This window comes from Capricornis sumatraensis, chromosome 5 (assembly GCF_032405125.1).
Source record: "Capricornis sumatraensis isolate serow.1 chromosome 5, serow.2, whole genome shotgun sequence".
Taxonomy (NCBI): Eukaryota; Metazoa; Chordata; class Mammalia; order Artiodactyla; family Bovidae; genus Capricornis; species Capricornis sumatraensis.
In genome coordinates, this window is record NC_091073.1 from 38,093,607 (window position 1) to 38,111,664 (window position 18,058).

The 18,058-nt window shown below is 39.3% G+C and overlaps 1 protein-coding gene and 1 pseudogene across 2 annotated transcripts in view; both read right to left on the reverse strand.

The window, feature by feature from the left end:
• DMTF1 (cyclin D binding myb like transcription factor 1) overlaps positions 1–18,058 on the reverse strand; it is a 49,221-nt gene that overhangs the window by 1,303 nt on the left and 29,860 nt on the right. Inside the window, exons 10-18 of one of the 2 annotated variants that reach the window (XM_068972375.1) lie at positions 16,994–17,026; positions 16,009–16,118; positions 13,552–13,780; positions 11,943–12,094; positions 10,445–10,654; positions 3,987–4,072; positions 1,384–1,539; positions 532–906; positions 91–238 (exon numbers count right to left, since the gene is read on the reverse strand). In XM_068972375.1, coding sequence (XP_068828476.1) covers positions 91–238; positions 532–906; positions 1,384–1,539; positions 3,987–4,072; positions 10,445–10,654; positions 11,943–12,094; positions 13,552–13,780; positions 16,009–16,118; positions 16,994–17,026 — 1,499 coding nt within the window. The remainder of the gene's footprint in view (positions 1–90; positions 239–531; positions 907–1,383; positions 1,540–3,986; positions 4,073–10,444; positions 10,655–11,942; positions 12,095–13,551; positions 13,781–16,008; positions 16,119–16,993; positions 17,027–18,058) is intronic. The other variant, XM_068972377.1, reaches the window with a different exon arrangement.
• On the reverse strand, positions 8,220–9,797 carry LOC138080322 (U4/U6 small nuclear ribonucleoprotein Prp4 pseudogene; annotated as a pseudogene).

Genomic DNA, 18,058 nt, shown 5'->3' on the forward strand with positions numbered 1-18,058 from the left:
AAAAGTGTTCTACCAAAGTGAAAATTTAACAAGACTCACTGCCTGATTGCCCCCTTAAGATTTATCAGGCACATGATGGAGTTACAGTACCTGTTAGTGTTGTCAAAGGCAAGACGGATTCAGTATCTATAACATCAGATGTCTGGATAAAGCCATGTGGTGAAGGAACAATAAGTATCGTTTCATCATCAATTGTTGTTTGATGAACTTGCTCTTCTATGGTAGGTGACCCTAAATCCTAAGTAATAACAAACAAAAAAAAAGATTCTGTTTCATAGTCCTTGTTTCTCTTAAGTCCCCAAACACATTTAGGCTTGAAAGGACTTTCAAATACTATCCTACTTTAAAGTTAGACTATAAAGAAGTCAAAGTTAAGGTCTTAAACAGACAAAAATAATAATAACCTCACACTCTGAAGTTTTACATACTAGCAAAAAAATAATTTAAAAGAACCAATTCAGTGGCAGGTCCTGCTCTCGACTTTTCCCAAACTGCAGGTTTGAGGCTTAAGGCTGTTTAAGTGCAACTTACTTCAGTAACATAAGCCCGGGCTAACGGGGAGGGTTCGTCCTCTTGTTTAAGGTGGGTGTCAGAGATTTCTTCTTCTGTTCTGACCATAATACTATTCATCAGTTCTGTGCTATTTTGGTCACTGAATTTGGATATATGAGCATCATTAAATGACGGCTCTACTGTAATCTTAGGCTGATGAATTTCATCTGGGAAAGTGTCTGCTTCTAGGGCATCTGGAGGCTCAGGAAAATCAGATGAGTGAATATCACTATCCACTGTCAGTTCTGCTTGGGATATGGAAGAGGCGATGTCCTCTGTGGCAACTGTCTGAATGATGACTCTTGGTGCGTGACACTGCACTGTGACGTCACTTGTGTTCAACAAATGTTCTGGCTATAGAATGTTAACAAAAACAATCAGTGGCAAGATGAAAAAGTACGTACCAGCCTAAAGTTATAGACAACAAATGACCTTTCACGTGGTGCCCTGGTGTCCCCTCCATGCCTCTCACCTCTGGATCTCTGTTTCTTGACCTACTGGGGCCTCTGCACTCCTAGGAGCCCCTTTCCCCTAATGTACGTCCATCTCATGTACAGGAATAAGGGAAGTGCCCCAGGGAAGGTGTAAAACATGCTCCTGGGACAACAGTGGTAGAAGAATAGTTTAAATCCATGGATTACAGTACTATTGGCTCTTAATATTATATATCAACTAATTCTGGTCCCTAACAGGTCCTGAAGTCTTGGGAGCTCAAAATGTATTTCCCTCCTCCCCCAGGGTATGAGTTCTATCTCTGGTGACACTTATCAGTTTAGTCAGTCTTTTCTATAGAAATTAGAAAAATCAAGGAATTTATGTAAAATGACATACAGATAAAGCATGAACAATGATCTGTTCAGGAGAAGCAGGAGCGGCAGCTGCCAGGGTGACTGTGGGACTAGCAGTCAGAGTGAGGGGAAGGCCTTGGCTTGGGCTTGTCTGGAGCAGGTAGGTGCCTGGAGTGCCAGTGGGCTGTAAATGGAAAGACTAAAGGAAAAAGAAAAATAAGGTCAACACAGGTGCATCATACCACCCAGTAAGCAGACTTAGTGCTCACTACGTCTAGCTTTACATCTAAAATGGGGACTTTACTAGCCACAAATGTACTTGATACCAATCATAAAGGTGCAAATAATAAAATAAAAAGCATAATATTCTGGACTACTTATGTGTTGTAAGTCATTTCTCAGCCTGCAGGTTTAACAGAGAGGCAAGGCCCTGATCCTACTCTTCATGCCCTGTGTGTCTATGGTCTGGTTTCAGCTCAATTTCAGTCCAAGACACTGCCTCATAAACCACTGTTTCCAGCGCAGTAACCCAGCACACTCTTTATCCTTTCTCTGCAGCACATAAAACCTAGCAGTCTCCCACTTAAAAAGTTTCACATCTTTGAAAAGGCACTATGGCAGTGTTTACTTACTTGAATAGATTTTTTTTCATAGTATTATTTTTAAAATTTTTATGTTAGGAGAAAATGTACAGAAATAGCAATTAGTCTTCTGCTGAAAGGAAAAATTCTTAATTGAAAACTGCTTAACTGATAGTATACTGAGATATTTTATGGAAGTGTAACAAAAATACCGAACAGCAACACACGTTTCACAACCATAAGCTTCTCCATGGTAATGTGAGTTTGGTTTACCCCAAAACTCTGAAGGAAGAGCATGTGCACTTAGAGCTGGAGGTGACAGTCCTAAATCCTAAATCCTGGTCTCTAGTCTGACGTGGTCTTGTGGACTTCCTTCACAGCAGCTCTACAGAAAGGTTTGTTGAGGATTAGAAATGATTGTGATGGTGCCTGGCACAGACCGGGGATTAACTCACTTCTCCCTCTCCCTCTTCATAAAAGTGAAAGCTGACTTTTTCTAAAGGTTGTATTTATTCATCACATATCATCAGGTGGTATAGTAAATACTTTATATATACATGTATATCATATATGCATATTTTAATATACTTAAATACATTTAATGCTTATACATTTTTGGAGCTGAGGCACTATTATGCTTTATTAATAAATTAGGACATAAGTCTCTAAATCTTTGAATGTGACCTCATAAGTTAAAACCTGAACACGTACCTCAAATATATGTGTATACATTATTTATTTGGCCTGGGGGAAGGTGGCAAAAAAAGGTAAAACAAATTTCTGTTTTGTACCTGTGACAAATGACTTTTACAACTCTGTTTTGGAGACCACTGAATTAGGAAACCAAGGCTTAGGTTAAGCAAGCAGCCTAGTAGAAGTTCCAAAAGAGAATCTTTTGCTCTGTGGGCCATTATGAGATTTGGCTGTGTATAGGAGAAGGAAATGGCAACCCACTCCAGTATTCTTGCCTGCAGAATCCCAGGGACGGGGGAGCCTGGTGGGCTGCCGTCTGTGGGGTCGCACAGAGTCGGACACGACTGAAGCGACTTAGCAGCAGCAGCAGGATATAAATAAACTCATGTACTAATACTCCTTATATTTTTCACAGCAAAGAAATCTTGACATAATTTAAGTAAAATATTTTCTTCACGAAAACTGAACCAATAATTTTGGGTTTACCTATTTTAGAAATCAGGCAAAGAACTGGGGCTGTTTTTAAATTTTCACCCCCTGCAAAGAAATTACATTTAAATTAGCAGATATATCCCATCTCTTAGCATAGTTAACCTCTAATCTATGTTCTGTCTCTACAGATTTGCCCATTTTTGACATATCAAATGGGAGTCCTGTACTATATACTTTGTGTCCCATTTCTTTCACTTTGCATAAGGTTCAAGGTTCATCCTTATGGTAGCATACTTTTTACTGCCAAATAATCATTTGTATGTCTATAGCACATTTTATTTACCCATTTATCAGTGGATGGACATTTGGATTATTTCTACTTTTTGGTTATGAACATTCATGTACAAGTTTTTACGTGGACGTAATGTTTTCATTTTTCTTAGGTATACCTGGGATTAGAATTGGTGGGTCATATGGTAACTATATGTTTAACCTTTTAAGGGACTGCAAGATTCTTTGCCCAAGTGGCTACATCATTTATGACTAGGACTTTAAAATCCTGTATCCTCAATGGCTAGTGCAGTGTTACTCTGTTAAATAATTCATTCCATAAACTTTTCCTCAACCAATATGAACTTGTTTACAACTCGATAAAAATATATAGCATGTACCCTATGTGTTAGCATTGTCATTTTCATCTATGTAAGAAAAATTATGTTATTGGTTTATATCAGATTGAAAAAGAAAGACTAAAATTAATTATAAAAAGCAGAAGTCTGATTTATGTTGTCTTCTAACCATCTGGCTTCCAAAATCATGGATATAGTTACACTTACTGACAATCAGGTTAATTTTTATATTTCATTTGCTTATGTAATATTTCTAAAACTGATACCAACTGATCTTATACATAATATGGCTTTTTAAAGTAGTTACTCACTGGAAGAATCTCAAATGTCTGTAGTGTTCCACTGTTTAGTGTTATTGTTTCCGAGTCAACAGTAGCAGCAGCGGAGTCTGCTGAAGCTGTGGTAAGAACAAGGACAATAAATAAAACACTTTCTAAATTTCAATTTCCTTAGTGTATTCAATTAATTAGGAGGGCAATTTCATATTGAATAATTGGCCTGGAAACCCACAATCATTTAATAAGAGATAAGAAATCTAATGGATCTGTCTGGGATGGCATAGATAAGGGTCAGTAAACCATGACTCACGGCCAGATCCAGCTCACAACCAATTTTTATAAATGAAGTATTATAGGAACACAGTCAAGCCTACTTGGTTATGTATTTTCTATAGTTGCTTTTGCACTACAAGGGCAGTTGAGTAGTTATGACAGAGACAAAATTTGCTAACTCTGGCATAGATCATAAAGTATTTCTAATGTTAGTAAGAAAGAGGAATACACTAAGGCTAACCTGCAAAGATACAGGAATTTGATAAAATGCTAAGTTTTCCTGTATCTTTTGGTAAGATGGTATAGATGTCTGGAATACAGAGATGTCCGAGAACACTAGATTTTAGTTCTAGTGACATCACTTCTGGTAATGTAAATCCAGGCAAATAACTTACTTTAATCCAAACTACTCATGTTCAGAGACTTTACTTGCCCTGTCTATCTCATACAGTAGTTGTGAGGATCAAAAACATTAAATACATGCAGTATTGTTTCAAATGACTGTACTGGGTGAATGAATAGCACTTTAGAGATCAGACAGGTATGTTAACTGAAGCTCAGACTAGATCATGTCTGCTCAAGGTTATACAGAACTACAGCAAACTAGAAGAAATGTGAGCTCTCTTGGTGCTTTCAGTCCCACTTGAAGGTACATCCACGTGGAAAATGCTTTGAAATTGACTTCTAATGTATAACGTTTTTTGTTTATTATATTCTGACTATAATACTTCTCAGTTTAAGAGATATGTACTTAATTCCTGTTATTTCTCTGACTAGTTCATGGATTCTTAAGATCATACTTAGAATAATTTGATTTCAGATAAATAACCTAAATCAAAGGTAAGCAAATTATGGCTGGGGACAAATGTGGTTCAAGGCTAAGAATGGTTTTTACATTTTTAGAGGATTGTGTAAAAACAAAAATAGAGAATTCCATCGAGATCTATCTGGCCTTGGCCTGCAAAGCCTAACATATATGTACTGTTCTGGCCCTAAATAGTCTGCATCCCTGACCTCTAATAAAGAAACAATCATGAGATTTTAGGTCAAATGCCAAGAATAATGGGTGTCTTGTAAAACTCTTACTGTACCCATATTTCTTACTAGATGAAGCAAAATTATTCTAATACTTAAAAAAGTATGCTTTTTTGAGAAAGCATGAATATTAAGGCACCATTTATAAAATGTTTGCTATTTTCCCAGTAAGTATCAACCCAGTAGCCAAGGAAAATTATAACTTTCTCCATGCATAAACAATTTTTAGCCAACAGAATCTCTCATATTTATGGTGGATTAGTAATTTCACTTGCTTTGCAATTCTTAAGACTGTAAAACAAAACCAGCAGGGTAAAATAAATTCTTCATGTTTAACTATACTGGTAGAAAGCTAAAGCTAATATGCACATTTAAATTAGAACTTTAAGAATAAGACAAGCGTAATTAATTTAAACATCTGCCATGGAATTCCTAGAAATACAGTGTTAATAATGCCAACTAAGTGGTGCAGAGATTCCCAAATGGGACCACAGAGTACATATGAGAACCTGTGAGTTGCCTGCATCTGCCACACTGACTGGAAAGCACCATTTGGCATTTTGTGGCTGACATCAGGGGACCCTGCACATCTTGCAGTGTGTAGGAGGACATCCTGCCAACAGAGGGCTGTCCCACTCAAAATGCCAATAATCTCTGGACTGAGAATAATACCCAGTGACTGAAAAACCCTTAGCAATGGCCTTTCTATAGGCAAATAACATTGTGTAGGGGGAAAAAGTGAGATAAAAATGAAAAAATAATATGGTTCTGAGATTTTTATCCTCATTCTTTCCTTTTCTGTCCCTCTATAATAGAAAGAAAGGTAGATCAACTTGGCTTAGATCTTAGAAAATAAATTTCTCTCCCTATAACTCACTGGGTTCTCATCTCATTAAGCACAAGAAGATGTCAGTCAGAGGCTAAGGAAAAGAGAAAGTTGAAAGTCACTCAGTTGTGTCCCCATGACTGTAGCCTGCCAGGCTCCTTGGTCCATCGAATTCTTCAGGCCAGAGTACTGGAGTGGGTAGCCATTCCCTTCTCCAGGGGATCTTCCCAACCCAGGAATCAAACCCAGGTCTCCCGAATTGCAGGCAGATTCTTTACCAACTGAGCCACCAGGGAAGCCTCTGTTTACACCAGAGAGGTAAACAAAACAATCCCTGTAGGAAACTGGGTTTACTCCCTTAAGAAAATCTTTTTCAACCTCACCAAAACCCATTTCTTCGACATTTCACCTCCAATCATTTGTATGTCTTCTGGTGAATTACTACAAATGATGTGCCATCCTAGGGACTCTATGCCCTTGCTTCAGTTCAGTTCAGTTGCTCAGTCATGTCCGACTCTTCGCGACACCATGAATTGCAGCATGCCAGGCCTCCCTGTCCATCACCAACTCCTGGAGTTCACTCAAACTCATGTCCATTGAGTCGGTGATGCCATCCAGCCATCTCATCCTCTGTCGACCCCTTCTCCTCCTGCCCCCAATCCCTCTCAGCATCAGGGTCTTGTCCAATGAGTCAACTCTTCGCGTGAGGTGGCCAAAGTACTGGAGTTTCAGCTTTAGCATCATTCCTTCCAATGAACACCCAGGACTGATCTCCTTTAGGATGGACTGGTTGGACCTCCTTGCAGTCCAAGGGACTCTCAAGAGTCTTCTCTAACACCACAGTTTAAAAGCATCAATTCTTTGGCACCCAGCTTTCTTTATAGTCCAACTCTCACATCCATACAAAGGGAAAAACCATCCCTTTGACTAAACAGACCTTTGATGGCAAAGTAATGTCTCTGCTTTTGAATATGCTATTTAGGTTGGTCATAACTTTCCTTCCAAGGAGTTTAAGCATTTTTTAATTTCATGGCTGCAATCACCATCTGCAGTGATTTTGGAGTCCCCCAAAATAAAGTCTGACACTGTTTCCACATCTATTTCCCATGAAGTGATGGGACCAGATGCCATGATCTTAGTATTCTGAATGTTGAGCTTTAAACAACTTTTTTCACTCTCCTCTTTCATGTTCATCAAGAGGCTTTTTAGTTCCTCTTCACTTTCTGCCGTAAGGGTGGTGTTATCTGCTTATCTGAGGTTATTGATATTTCTCTCAGCAATCTTGATTCCAGCTTGTGCTTCTTCCAGCCCAGTGTTTCTCATGATGTATTCTGCATGTAAGTTAAATAAGCAGAGTGACCATAAACAGCCTTGACGTACTCCTTTTCCTACTTGGAACCAGTCTGTTGTTCCATGTCCAGTTCTTTTTTTTTTGCTTTCTAAAAATTTCATTGAATCTTGACACATTGGCCTAGCTTTGGGATAACACAAAAGGATGCCAAACTTCAAAGCAAAAATGGAAGACATTTTCTGAAGAGGCAGATGCTCAGTTCTGAACTTCCCGATGCAGCTAGCATTCCAAATGAACTCAACAGGATGAGGTAAAACCTCTACTGCGTAACCCAGGACACAGGTGTGGTCTATGTCTTCGCCTTACATTCTCAGGGTTCTTGCTCTGTCAGGTACTGTTCAGCCAGTGCACAGTGAGATGTGCTTCTCTACCTGAGGGCTTCCTGCATAGAGCACAGCCATCTTGCTCTCTGGGTCACATGGAATCCTGAAACATGTACCATGTAATGGAAAGCCAGGTTTTAAGAAGTAAAAATCCTGAGTGCTTTGAGGGAAGCAAGAGGGCATTCAAATAAAGATTAATAAAAACAATGTCTATAAAGTTCATAGAGGGGCTTGAAGATGAAAACTAAAATTTTTCAACCATGGAAGGGGTTGATCAACACCCAGGGATTGGGCTGCTTGCCTGAAGTGGGAGCTGAGACAGAAATTCAATTCTTTTGAGAATCTACATACATGGTAATTGGCAAAATACATGATAGAACAAAACATATTAATTCCTTTCTTTTGAAAATGGCTTTAAAGGGACAGTGAGGCTTGAGTCCTTCCTTCCATGGTCCTGCCTAATCAGCCATCCAGAGCTTGAAGGTCCTGTCATAGGAGCAAGTGGCTATGACCTGCCCATTGGAAGAAATGTCTAGGCCCATCACTTAGCCTTCGTGGCTGGCCAGAGTCTCCAGAGGGGACCAGCCTGGGTGAGTCCAGATCTTGGGTGTGTTATCATAGGCACCAGTAAGGAAGAAATTCCCATGGATAGGCTCAAACTTGACACCTGTCACTAAGTTCTGATGGGTAGGAATGGTACAGACACAACGTCTCTGTCGAAGGTTCCACGCTTTGCAGGTGTTGTCACCACTGCCAGTTGCAATGTGGTAGCCACTGGGGGAGAAACTTATTCCATATATTTCCTTCAGGTGACCTTCTAGGAACATGAAACAACATCCTGTGCGCAGGTCCCAAAACCCGGCCAAATGCATCCAGTCCCTCAGGGCCAGCCAAAGAGCCATCTTGATGGAAGGCAATGTTATACACACCCATGCTGTGGCCCTCCTGATGCAGGATCTCCTCTTGAGCTTCCAAATCCCATAAGCGCCATGATCGGTCATAGCAGGTGGTACGTAAGAAATGTCCTGATGGATGCCACATTACATGGGCCACACGCAGTGTGTGGCCTCCAATATCTGCCACAGGTTCATCACTGTCAAGGCTCCACAGCTTCACAGAACCATCAGCAGCACAAGAGGCCAGACTGACGTCTTTTTGGTCCAAGGAGACCATGGATTTGGGATGGAATACGATCCCTCCCAAGTTTGTGTTATGGCCTCGAAGAGTGTGAAGGAGGTTTCAATTGGGAACAGACCAGAGCTTGCAAAGCCCACTCCAACAAGCTGTGGCCAGCATTTTGGAATTGGGACTAAAGTGACAGTAGAAAATAGGCCGATCATCCCCAATCTGACTGCAGAAATTATTCAAAGATCAGAGAGATTTGTGCAGCTCTTGTATCAGGAATCTCTTTATGAAGATGGGCCTCTTCTAAGCGTTTCATTGCCCTGGGCAGTGAATAATTAGCAATCTACAGTCTAGCAACCTTCAGGTTGTTTGGTCCTTCATGGTCCCAGGTCTGCTGATACTCTTCTTTGGACTTCTTTGATTTCTCATCATCTTTTTTGGTCTTTTTTTTAAGGCATTGGTACCGACCACTGAGAGGATATTTCTTAACCTTTCTCTTCTTTTAGCAGGACCTTCTCCAAAAAGTGTGATGGGTTCCCCAAAGCTCTAAGGCAAACCTTGACCTCTGAGTTATCTGTAGAAATGATGATCTGCCAGGCTCGCTTCCTTCTCTCAAACTCTGCTAACACTTCAGCCTGTCTCTCAGTGATGTGCTCTTCAATTTCAAACACTTCTCCAGAGGTTATGTTAATATTTTCTGCTTCAATTCCTGTTTTGAGTCCTTCTTTTCCCAAAAGCCCAGATTCTCCTTTGGCCAGATGCTCCCTCTCCTTCTCTTCCAAACTTCCATAATAGATGTGTGGTTTCTTCACAACAGAAGCCACTAAGTCATCTGGTGCCTTAGTTTTGGTTGCTGTGGAGGAGGGTCGTGAGGAAGCCATGCTGGGCTCTGGGGCCATGAAGCCCCAGCGAAAGCCGTGCTCTATGTTTCAGACCATCCACCGCGCACCCAGCCCATGTCCAGTTCTAACTGTTGCTTCTTGACCTGCATACAGGTTTCTCAAGAGGCAGGTCAGGTGGTCTGGTATTCCCATCTCTTTCAGAATTTTCCACAGTTTATTGTGATCCACACAGTCAAAGGCTTTGGCATAGTCAATAAAGCAGAAATAGATGTTTTTCTGGAACTCTCTTACTTTTTTGATGATCCAGCGGATGTTGGCAATTTGATCTCTGGTTCCTGTGCCTTTTCTAAAACCAGCTTTAACATTTGGAAGTTCACAGTTCACGTATTGTTGAAGCCTGGCTTGGAGAATTTTGAGCATTACTTTACTGACAGTATTTTAAGTAGTTTTCTATTAACCATTAATTCTTTATAACATCTAGGAAGTAAGATGATTTAAAATGGTTTATAATGGCTGGGCAGTTGGTTATCAGTCTTTCCTGTTACACATTCATCCTTTGCAAATATTTATCAAGCTAATAAACATAAAATGCCTTAGATCTCCTTTAATTCGTCAACTTGGATAAATTTCTGTCAAAATTCTAGAAGACTGAAAGGTGTCAGAGCCATTCACTAAATCGCACAGGTCAAATAGCAAGGAGTCCTGAGGTTACTTACAGACGTGAGTGATCTGGACGGGAATCTGTAGGGCTGTCATGGGGCTTGGAGAGATGGCAGCATTGTCTTCCAAGCGGGCAACTCTGATCTGAACATGCTGTACACTGGAATTGGAATTACTGTTTGGAACTCCAGGTCCTGATTTATTCTCCAAAAGCGTTGGGTTGTTTTTTTGATTTTCATGTAACTGTTTAAGACCTTTTATCAAGACTGAAGGGAGATGGGTAGACAAAAAGAACATTGATTCTCCGACAGACCACCATCTAAGCAGCAAGGGAGGTGGGGGGTAAGGAGGGAAAGTATTTGGAATAAATAGTTGTATATAGGATATGACATCTTACCAAAATAATAATAAAAATATTTTAAAACCACAACCTGTCTGGAAATTTTTGGAAACGTTATCTATCAAAACAGATTTTTTAAAAAAATTCACAACTGAATGTTGTTCTTGCCATCAAAGCTACATTAATAGCCACTGTAAGGAACATAAAAATACAACATTTTCTATGTCTTAGGGCTTCTTGATAAAATTCTTATTTAGGAAGAAAACTAACTTATTTTTATCCAGTAATGAATCGTGTACCCACCCCCTGCCCTGACTCAAATGGCACTTGACTGTTTTAGCCACTGCAGGAACAGTCGGCTGTCATCTAAGTTACAACCCGAGAGTGGCAGCTGAGTTTTTCCCAACAGCAGTATGCAAACAACTTGAGCTCCTGTAAAGCCAGCTCCTCTACTAATCATGATAAACTATATCAGTCATCCCAGGTGATGCTGGGTTCCTGTTACCTAAGTATTCCTTCAGTCTAATGGTTATACTACACTTTTTAAAATGCAAAATAAATTTGTAACTGAGTATTTAGGAAAAAAAAAAAAAAATCACATTTTCATCAAGCCAAATTCCTCAGCATTTAATTTACCTTTGCAAAAATGAAGCTGGAGCACTATATCAGTGAGAGTGAATTTGATTACCTAAATCAAAGACAGCACTACCTGGTTCAGTGCCTAAGTACAGAGCAGACAGTGAAGTGGAAAAGTAAGCTATACTTCACTTTTAAACAAACCTAAGATCTCTAGATTTACACAATAAATGAAACTAGAAACTTACCAGCCTTTGTTCTACAAAATAGATCTCCACAGAATTTCTCTAAATAATGCAGTTAAGTAATTCAAAATTACTCAATTCCTAAAAGTTGATTTAAATGTAATTTCTTATATCTTTGTATGCAATGAAAACACATGTGAAATTTATTTCCTCTTCACAGTTTATCTGAGAAGAATGTGTGTAAATATGTGTAATTCTATCCTTGGTGCTTTGAGAATTACAAATCATATTAACTCTGCTCAAGGAAAGTTTGTTATCCAAAGAAACAGGACAGAGGTTGAAGTAAAATCTACCATGATTCATCTCTCTTCAGCTGAGGCAAAGAACTTCTAACTGCTAATTCCTTGAGTACTTAAGATAAGGTAAGGACTTAAGGAGCAAATAATACATTACCAGGGAACGAAACATCCTTATGGTTTGCGATTTGCCTTTTGATGGTCCACCATTTACTTCGAAGCCACTGTGGTGAACGGACACTGCTCCATCCCTCTGCTAACAGATCCCAGTTTATGTCATTTTCATCAGCTACATCAAGCTCTGCTATCCTATAGGTTACAAAATAAGCATCTGTTAGATGTTTGTTTCTCCCCAAGAATCCTCTTCTGACTAGAGGTGATGCCACCGGCAATAAAGGGAATGGCAGGGTGTGTCACTGAGATGCTAGGTACGTGGGAAAGGATGGACTGCGGGAGTGCAGGCCTGCTTCCTGAGCTAAGAGCTAAGACGTACCACAGTGATAGCCTTTCGTTAATGGTACTACCAGTGTGCTGAAACATAAATATGGCCAGAACCAGAACTGTGAAGGAAAGGGAAGAGCTAAAAGTTAGAACAGAAAAAGAACAGGTTTAGTTGTATAGTGTTCTATAATGTTTTATAGTGTGTTATATAATGCTATTTTCTAGATCTGAGCTCTTCCAGTTGTAAAATAAAATTACTTAGAAAAGAATGGGGCTTCCCTCACAGCTCAACTGGTAAAAAATCTGCCTATAATGCAGGAGAACCTGGTTTAATTCCTGGGTCGGGAAGATCTGCTGGAGAAGGGATAGGCTACACATTCCAGGTGGCTTGGGTTTCCCTGATGGCTCAGGCTGAAGTAAAGAATGATCCTACAATGTGGAAGACCTGTGTTTGATCCCTGGATTGGGAAGATCCCTGGAGAAGGGAACGGCTACCCACTCCAGTATTCTGGCCTGGAAAATTCTATGGGGTCGCAAAGAGTTGGATGCGACTGAGCAACTTTCATTTTCAGAAAAGAACTATTTATAAAGATGACTAGCTGGGGAAAAGCTATATTAAAATAAAACTCAAAAGAAAATGATAAACAGATAAAACAGTGCTTGAGCAGCAACCCCAAACCCCACAATTAACACAAAATAGTACAGCTAAATTTGGGGTTTTAATGGTCCATATGTTTTCTAGTTAACTGTCAGGATTTTGATTTTCAGTAGGGAGTAGCCACAAAAGTTCTAGCTGGTATTTTTGGCCACTGAGTCACTGAGTCTTAAACCAACTAATTTAACAATAAGTTTAGGATTATTCCTAAAAGCTATCTTTGGATATGTATGAACTGGAAGTGTCTAATTTGGTCCAATTTGAAGGTGGGAGATAACTAATGTGGGTTATCTTATTAGCACAGTAGCCAAAGATTGAAGGGCATGGAGACTGACAGCCCTCTTACCCTCAACATGGTCCCTCTTGGCCAGGACTGAGGCACAGTGGTGGGACAGTGGGAAAGCTGCACTGCCGCGGCCTGTGCCACACCTGTTCTGCCGACAGAGGGAGGACTTCAGTCTCCACGCCTTCAATCTGGTACTCTGCACGAGCACTAAATCCACTAAAAGAGGAACAAACACAAAACAAAAAACAGCTCAATATGAAACAGGACTTTAAACAGTGGCTCTCTATGGAAAGATGGCACCTATGGAAACCAAAAGAGTAAAGTCAACCTAGACAGCCACAGCAGTTCTGCAGCTTTTGTCATGAGAAGATGTAGGACACAAACCTGAGGATGAGATTGATTTCATCTTCCTTGGTCCATTCGGTACCTCCGCTCTGCTTCCAGTTCAGGTAGTTGAGCCATTTAGAACGACACTGCTTTTCTGAGCGAGTACCCACTCGTTCTGCCACAGCTGCCCAAGACACACCCTGTGTGACTATGTCACCTGGCTCAGTGCTTGTCAATTCATGCACCACCTCTGCAAGTCTCTTTTCTTCTTCTTCTGTCCACTTCCCTGAAAGAAGGAGAGCATCCAGATGACCACTACTACCTTTTTCTTATTTTGCAAATCAGATTCAGCACTGTATTTCAAAGGACTGATCAAAGTATGCAGTAGCTGTCAGAATTATTTCTGAATGACATGGAAAACCTGTATGTAACTACTAATACAGTTACTAGCCCAGTAAGATCCTTAGTGGGCTTCCAGGTGGCTCAGTGGTTAAGAGTCTGCCTGCAACACAGGAGACACGGGGTTGATCCCTGGGTCGGAAAGATCCCCTAGAGTAGAAAATGGCAACCCACTCCGGTATTCTTGCCTGGGAAATCCCAGGGACAGAGGAGACTGGCAGGCTACAGTTTATGGGGTCATGAAGAGTTGGATACAACTTGGCGTCTAAACAACAAAGGTTCTTAGTACAAGTGAAAATATAGAATCCTAATAGAAAGCACCAACTGACTCTTTAAGGAAAGAAAAACTATCTAAAACATAGCTAGAAAGAATTATATTCTCTCAAGATATACTGTGTCCTAACTGGGAAGTGTTCCATTGATGGCTTGATGGACACAGAAACTTATACTTTTTTCTTAGTCCCACCAAAGATTCCCTGCTGTGCAGAAGTGAAGTAGTAAGCTCAACAGAGACCTTTACTTACAGGAATGAATGAGGACGGACAAGTAGAGTAACTTGGCTTCCCACCCATTTCAATAAAAACAAAAACTTGATTTATATCATTTCCTTTCCCAACTCTAAGCTGCTGTGATAAAATAGAAGTCTGAGACTGACTGGTATTCACACATATTTCTATTTCAGGTTTTTAAATCCATAAATCCACTAACAATATCACATGTTCCCTTTGGTCTTTTTCTTTAAAAAAGCTTAAGCAGAAAAACAGGGAAATAACACACAAAAAAGAGACCCCTTAAAAAATGTCTTCCACTCTGTTTCTATTTTCTTACTACTAGTAGCTGCAAATTTCAAAAAGGCTATGTGCTTGCCTTCCTGGGATTCATTCATTCAACTGTTACGCACAGTTCTGGATACCAGAGATTCAAGACAAAGTTCCTCCTCTCCTATTTTAGCATGGCAAAAAAGTAAGGGGAAACTCAGACTGTCATCTCATGGTGTGGTCAAAAGACAAAACTCCTGATCCAAAACAATAAATAGCAACAAGGAAAGGTAACAGGCAGAGCATTCCTTCAGGCTGGCCATCAGGGAATGCCATAATGTTTTTCCATTATGCTCATAAAAAGGCTTCTATGCTCAATGTCTTACGTGAACCTCTGAGGTCCCACTGTAAACCTAAAACTCCCATTTCTGCTTCATTCACTACACAATAAGAGTTGGTGAAATTTTTGTTTTCACTGCCTTAGAGGTAATAATGCTGGTGGAGTGGTTAAGCAGGAAACATTCCTGATTCCACTTTAGGGGGTGAGGCCAAAAATATATTCCCTGGAAGCTCAAGCCTAGCTTGAGAACTAACTGAACTTATTTCTAATTGAAAGACTGAGCACAGGCTGTGGATCCTTCAGATAATTTGAGGGCTAAAAAGGGAACTGTGAGATCATTTATTCTACCATCATAATTTTACAGAGGAAACAGGTTCAGAGAGGTAAGTGAGAGTTGGTGGTGGAACCTAAATACTGCTGTTGGTCACAAAGGTTAGGTTTAACAGTATCATGAATCAGTAATTTGTATACATGAACTGGGTATCTGCACTCTAGTCTGGGGACTGAAACACCGATCACAATTTTTTTCTATGGAAAAAGTTCTTCAAGTTTGAAATAGGCAAAATATGTACAGCTTTCAGAACACAGCTTCTTCTTAAGTTGGGACATGCCTGAACTAAAGGTTTTCATAAATATGAGTTGATAAGCTGTTGCCAACATCAGTTCAAGAGTCAGATGGACTTAAAATTACTTCCTGCACATATGCTTTAAAAAGTACCTGTATAGGACAAAAATTTCCCACCTGGAGCAGTTTTGAATTGCTACAAAACGGAAATATGCTAGACCTAAATAAAACCTTTGAAGCTGAGGAGATGTGTCCCTATGAAAATATCACCTTACTACACAAAGCTCAAAAATAAAGGATTAGTTGGGTCTAGTTGAAAAGAAACGGCACTAGAAGAAAAAATCTAAACTTGAATGAGTAGTAAAGCTCTTTCCACAATGGAAGAGAAGGAAGTATGTGAAGGGGCAGGAGGGTTGAATGGTCACAAAGAGCAACAGTGGCGCTCACAGTACCTGTGTTGCAAGTGTCCTTCATCAGTCGGCACCGATCTTTGACGGAAGAGGCACTCCTTCCTAGCGCCGCCCCTATTGTTGCCCAGTCATTGCCATGCTTTATCCGGAGCCTAAAACAAGAGTCTGCCAATCAGCATTTGGTTCAACTGTTTTCTCCCTTTTAATTTCATCATTTATTCTTCATTCTTCTTCTTCCCATTTGACTGGTTTGGAAGTGGTGGGCAGCAATACTTTGAGAGCCAAAGTTTGAAAGTGTGGCCTTTTTTTGGGGTCCACAGTTGTCTGTGGGTGAAAAAAAAACAGGCAGCAATTGCCTTTTTCCTGGGTCAGAGAAGAAATAAGTAACTTGGATATGTGTTCAAAAAAGACCAAATTTCCCCTCAGGTTACTGACACAATATCCCAGGCAATCCCCAGATTTTTCCCTTTTGAGTACTCCTAACAAGCTCTTCTCAGACACCTGAAAAATTTCACAAGTTCTTATTATCATAAACTGGATCAGCCTTTTTTTTTGTTTTTTCCTTTCATGATTAACACAATCCGTTAACCCACACTTTATGGTCCCCAAATTATGTTTCCTACAAAATAAGACTGTATAAAGTAGTCAGTCCAGATAGTTGGTGAAAGATCTGCCAACTCTAAATCATTCTAAACTAAGCCATTAGCACAACCTTGGTGTTGATCCTGGTTATGTAAGTCCCCCAAATTTAGTCTTCAGGTTACCAAGAATGGCCATCTTATCTCTTTTGCAACCCCTATTAGTGGTCTAAGGACAACAAGAGAAGACTGAATTTATGGACATGGCTACTCTATGGATTTGATAAGGTCTTTATATGGCCAACTTTGCTTAACAGCAGGATTAAGTTGTACCAGTCTACCAATAATCTCTTGACATTTTCAAAGTAAAATTTTAGAAAACACAAAATATTTAAAACAGAAAATTAAAACAACTATCAGAATTAATGGGAAAAAAAAGTCAAACTTACTCCTTGAGCTTTTCAATTTCTTCAGGTGTATATCTAGAAATTTAAAGAAATTTTTAAAAGATCAATTAAAGAATGCTAAAAGGCTTAATATAAATCTGAATTTCACTTAGGGAGCCAAATGTTAATCACTTGGCATATTCATAATATTTTTAAAGTAATCAATTTCTAAGTAGATTAATAAAAATTCATGCTTTTTTTCCCTTAAAAACAACAACAAAAAATATTTTAAGCTATTAATAAAAGTTAACACTGTAACAATCTTCTCTGGGAAAATTCAACATTTAAAACATATTTTCTCCTATGCTGCCTAACACTTGTTTTATTTCAAGTTAGATTCAGGTACTCTAATACCATGGCTATTCTGAAAGATGATGACATGGTAAACTGTAGCTAAAAAGAAAATCTATGGTCAACTCTTACAAGTCACTGAAAAAAATTCAAGTTCTCTTTCTCAACCCACGCATGGACAACTGATATATTCTTGCTCCAAAGTCGAGACTTTTTTGCAGTAAAGTACTCAACATAACCAATGCAATGTTCTTTTTAAAAGCAGTATCTAATACGCCACACTACTACCATCTAAAATTCCCAAAGAGAAATTTAAAAAGTATGTCAATACCACCATTATTATCATTGCATTGAAGATATAAAGGCTTCCTCTGGGCATTATCTATGACCGAAATCCATGCATTATATCCAGAAATTTAGTCATTTTCTGTTCTGCTTTTATTAAAAAAAAAAGAGTCACTGACTGCCCTAAGAAATGTTATACTATAAAAATGAATAGGAAAAACATTATCAATGAATTTAAGAGTTTTTTTTAACATCTCCTAAATCCTTAACTACTTTTATACTTTCTTTAACACTACTTTACTCAAAAGCAGATTTTGATGTCTTAATATTAACTGAGCTAAGTCTCAAATCAAACCTATATAAGGTATTTCAGATTCCAATTTCTAAAAGAGGCCTTACTGTAATGAGATTTCACCATATTTACAACATGTACTTGGAGAATAAAAATACTAACATCGCTCAACAGTGATTTGTAACTGTGTCCAATTAGGC